At 36.0% G+C, this 4,057-nt stretch overlaps 1 protein-coding gene across 1 annotated transcript; it reads right to left on the bottom strand.

Annotated features, from left to right (window-relative positions):
* On the bottom strand, positions 2,211-3,911 carry LOC104765291 (putative callose synthase 8). The gene is made up of 5 exons (XM_010488979.1): positions 3,588-3,911; positions 3,364-3,464; positions 3,066-3,190; positions 2,620-2,956; positions 2,211-2,516 (listed from the first exon to the last, which is right to left on the bottom strand). Exons 1-5 carry the CDS (start codon positions 3,823-3,825, stop codon positions 2,250-2,252), a joined length of 1,068 nt encoding a protein of 355 aa, XP_010487281.1. The 5' UTR covers positions 3,826-3,911; the 3' UTR covers positions 2,211-2,249.

Raw genomic sequence — 4,057 nt, forward strand, 5'->3', positions numbered from 1 at the left:
TTTTAATTAACATTTAATTTGGTGGTCGTGTGCTCTCTACGTCAACAAGCTGTCTTGAGTTGTGATGCATGTGTCTCGCGCTGAGTCACTCATCACAATCTTAAACCCTGAGGATGAGAAAATCTAGTAAATCACAATTTATACCATTTTTATTATTAAGCATAGATTTATAAATCTCCAATGGGACACGTAAACTACAGTGTTTTTGACTAGTTGCATGGGTTTTTTTTTCCTTCTTTCTTTTAGAGAATTAATTATCAACCCTTCGAGAGAACAACTCCCATATTTGTTCTCAAGGACACCATCACAATCTCAATATTGTTTCAGGATCTCATTTACCTGATCTCATTTACCTGATCTCATCTGGTCAGCACGTTCCTAAACCATAGCGAGACGCGCTCAATATTACAGATTTACAGTTAAGAACAATTACCGTTCTGTGAATTTATCATCGACGGTCTGTGAAATTATAAGATCGAGATAAATTAATACTATAAAGTAGAAATATACTGTATATTGTTTAGAAAACCTCAACTTGTGAAGAAAATATTCACGATATCCACTATATCATTAGATTTATCTTAATCAATATTATTGAAGTCAAAATACTGCAGATTGAATAGTTAATTAAGCCATGTCACTGATGACCTACGTTATAAGCGAAGGCTGCGAAGCCACGCGATCTGTTTAACAAAGCGTGGGACAATCAATCAATCATTAAATCCAATTAACGTAATTACGCAAGTATTGTGTCTCTTTTGCTATATTGGTGAAGAAATGGTTCCAAACCATTTATAATTGAAAATTAGATACTAGCGATAACTTCCGAAAATATATGTGTGTATTCAATAGGTTTGACTTTTATTATTCATCACGCGGATTAGTTTTTTTAAAGTATAGATACTCCTTTTCTTGCAATCAAATTAAAATAGAGCCCTTATGTAGTCTAGTCACAATCGGTAACCTATGCAAAACATTTGTTTACAATTATCTAATGAGTAATCAACTGGTTAAGTTTATCCAGTTTTCAGAAAATTATACGATTCAGATTTCCGGTGAGTACTTTTTTAATGTTAACTTAGAAATATCAAACTGGATCAACCAGAAAAACACGTGAATTAAGCAAAAGAGAAGTCATTAGGAGACTTTTGCAATTTGTTATAATTTTTTTTTCCGCCCTGAATGCATGTCTTGGTTTTTAAAAATGCTCATAATTTAATTACACGGAAAAAAGTAATGAAGTGTGTCTTTTGTTATCTGTCTAGATAATAATTATAACCAACCATCCCTTGTTAAAATTAAAAGCTGACAGTCAAAAGTTATGATGAATTGAAAAGTTTGAGAGACATAAATCAATGGATCACATGCATCATGTAAACATCAACAACTAATCGTTAATTGGTAAACGTGCATATATTGTCTCTCGCAATTTGTTAACAATTATTACAAATTAACGGGGAGAATCCGCATGTGTTTTATTCACATGTGGATGAGAATTGATTGTATAAGTTGCTTGAAAATGTCGTTTCTTTTATCACTGCATACTGTGTAAAACAAATGTTGGTGTAAAATAGATGTTGGGCTTCCCTTTGGAAGAATTGTGAATGCGAGCGTCGTAGGCCCCAAACAATAATTAGACATGGCATATCGCCAATCCCCGTAAACTAAGATCTAAAACGGTCACGTAACTCGTTCATTTTCTAAATTCTAATCAACGTAAGTCATCAAATCAAACTTTTGCCGTTTTGGGTACAAAGCAGGTATTACCTTGATGGCTAGTGGAGAGTACCCTCTGTGTCGTAGACCCAAAAACAATTAATTGTGAATGCGAGAGTCTTAGGCCCAAAACAATAAATTGTGAATGCGAGTCACACACAGGCCCAAAACAATAAAATATGGCATATCGCTAATCACCGACAAGGCGACAACTACGATCTAAAAACCCCCAAGTAAAACTTCAAAGCTCCAAACCTGATGGCCAATGAGTTCATCCAAAAGTGTGTTGTTGTTCCGGTTATTCAAACTTCCTTATCCGAAATATATACTAATGTCACTCAAACACTCCATGTGTCCACCACCACTTTTTTCCAATCAACTCAAACTCTCATGCAAATTCGTAAACAGAATTAAATTTCGTAAATTATATGAATATCCGAAACATATTTTAAAACTGAATTTTAATATTTATTGTCTTACAAACATTATATTAAAAAAAAGCAAGATACAAAACAAAATTCTATTGGCTTTCTTTATTGATGTTTGTTGTTTTCGGTTTGGTTCGCTCTAATAGACGGAGGTACTTGGTCTGGAAACATGTTTTGCATCACGTTAGTCCAGAAGTCAACATCCTTGAGTTTCAGCTCCATCTCCTCAATCTTCTTCTCCACCTTGTTCAACTTTTCTTGTGTCGCAAGATATTTATCTTCGTTTGACAAATATGGAACTGCGGAACTCGGTATGAGATCGCCCTTCATTGACCCATCTGCCAACCTTCTGTCTTCCTTTATTTGAACTTCCTAACAAACCCCAAAAATTATCAAAAATAGTTAAATAATATGCTTAGAAAGCTACTATTACAAAATAAATAAATTGTCAACATATCATCAAATGTGTTGTTACCTCTTTGTGGATGGTATCTATGTCAGTTTGGGTGAGATGGTTTGACTGGATGGAGTCATGATCGCCTTGACACAAGTGAGTTTGGCTCTCCTCCTCCAGGGCTTTGCACTTCTCAACTATCAAGTCGGCTTTTTCGTCGACGAAGGTCCCATCTAAATTTCTCTTGTGGGTGTCCTCTATTGAGATGACCATGTCAAGTAGTTCACCAGTCTCCTCATCCCGGTTTAATAGTATACTTTCTGGGGGTGGTGCGTAAGCGCCACTTTTGTCGGCTGCCTTGAGAATTTCATACAAAACAGACGCAATTCTGCGTGCGTTTATCATTTTCTCTCGCTGACTAGTAACATAAATTTCCATATATAGGTTAATAATGTTGGCTCGCTGAGGTTGAACTAAAACTAGCAATAGTTATTAGTAAATTGAAAAGAAAGAAAGATGGACGATACCTATTATTATCCAAATCGAATGATGCACCATGTGCGATAATGTATGCCAAGTAAGAATCATAAACACGTTTGAGTTCTCTAATATCATTCCTATCCTTTCTTATTCTCGTAGTTAACTCGTCGTCCTACAAGGAAACAATGAAGATAAACAACAAAATAATTAAACAGATGATGTTTAGAAATTTAATTAATTATCCGGAAACTAGTCCACGTCATTCTTTATACGATCGATCAAAAATCATAGGCATCAGAAACTAGCTAGAATCCGTATCCCGTTCAACTATATTGGATGACTTGCCTTCTCAAGCCTTCGGAGAAGTGAATTTTTGAATTGTCGTACACCTCTTCCAGTGGAACTAGCGTCAATTCGGTGAGCTACCTCAAACGTATAAAAACGGCCTGCGACATATGGAAATTATGAGTCTTTTAACAAGAAAGCGCCAAGATAAGAAAACAAAGAGAAGATTCAAAAATAGTAACAAATTGACCTAAAAACATTAGGGAAGACGAGAGTAAACTCACAAAGAAAAGCAATACGAGGTTCTTCAGACTCAACCAAGTTTGCTACACGAAGAAACCTTTGAATCCCTGAGGCTAACGTCTCGGGAAGCTTCTCGCTGTCATAGGGTACCCACACATATTGTTCCTGAAAAGTGACGGATCTCGTGGACTGGCGGATGGTTGGCGAATCTTCGGGGAAGATGGGTACCATATCAACAAAAACATCGGTGGGATCAACGGGGACGATTTCGTGAGACATTTGGGAGACTAAAAGCTGATTGCTCTATGGTTTTGGCACTTGGCATGGAGACGGAAAGGTTTCATTATATAAAGCGGCAATAACTTAGCGAGGTGAGTTTCCGTGGCAGATTTTTTTGTCAATTAACTAAGTAAGCTTTATTCTCCAAAACAAATAAATTAAAGACTACTAAACTAAAGTGTTAAAGTGAAACTGACATTTGGTATATGTACTTTTATTTGAGGGGGGGGGG

The sequence above is a fragment of the Camelina sativa genome, chromosome 19, assembly GCF_000633955.1.
Source record: "Camelina sativa cultivar DH55 chromosome 19, Cs, whole genome shotgun sequence".
NCBI classification, from domain to species: domain Eukaryota; kingdom Viridiplantae; phylum Streptophyta; class Magnoliopsida; order Brassicales; family Brassicaceae; genus Camelina; species Camelina sativa.

Excerpts from the sequence above, each read along its gene's own strand:
- LOC104765291 (XM_010488979.1), bottom strand. The coding sequence starts at position 3,825 with ATGTCTCACGAAATCGTCCCCGTTGATCCCACCGATGTTTTTGTTGAT. Across the intron at positions 3,465-3,587 it reads ACCTCGTATTGCTTTTCTTT|GCCGTTTTTATACGTTTGAG; the intron begins GTGAGTTTACTC and ends CATATGTCGCAG. Across the intron at positions 2,957-3,065 it reads TTCGATTTGGATAATAATAG|TCAGCGAGAGAAAATGATAA; the intron begins GTATCGTCCATC and ends TTATGTTACTAG.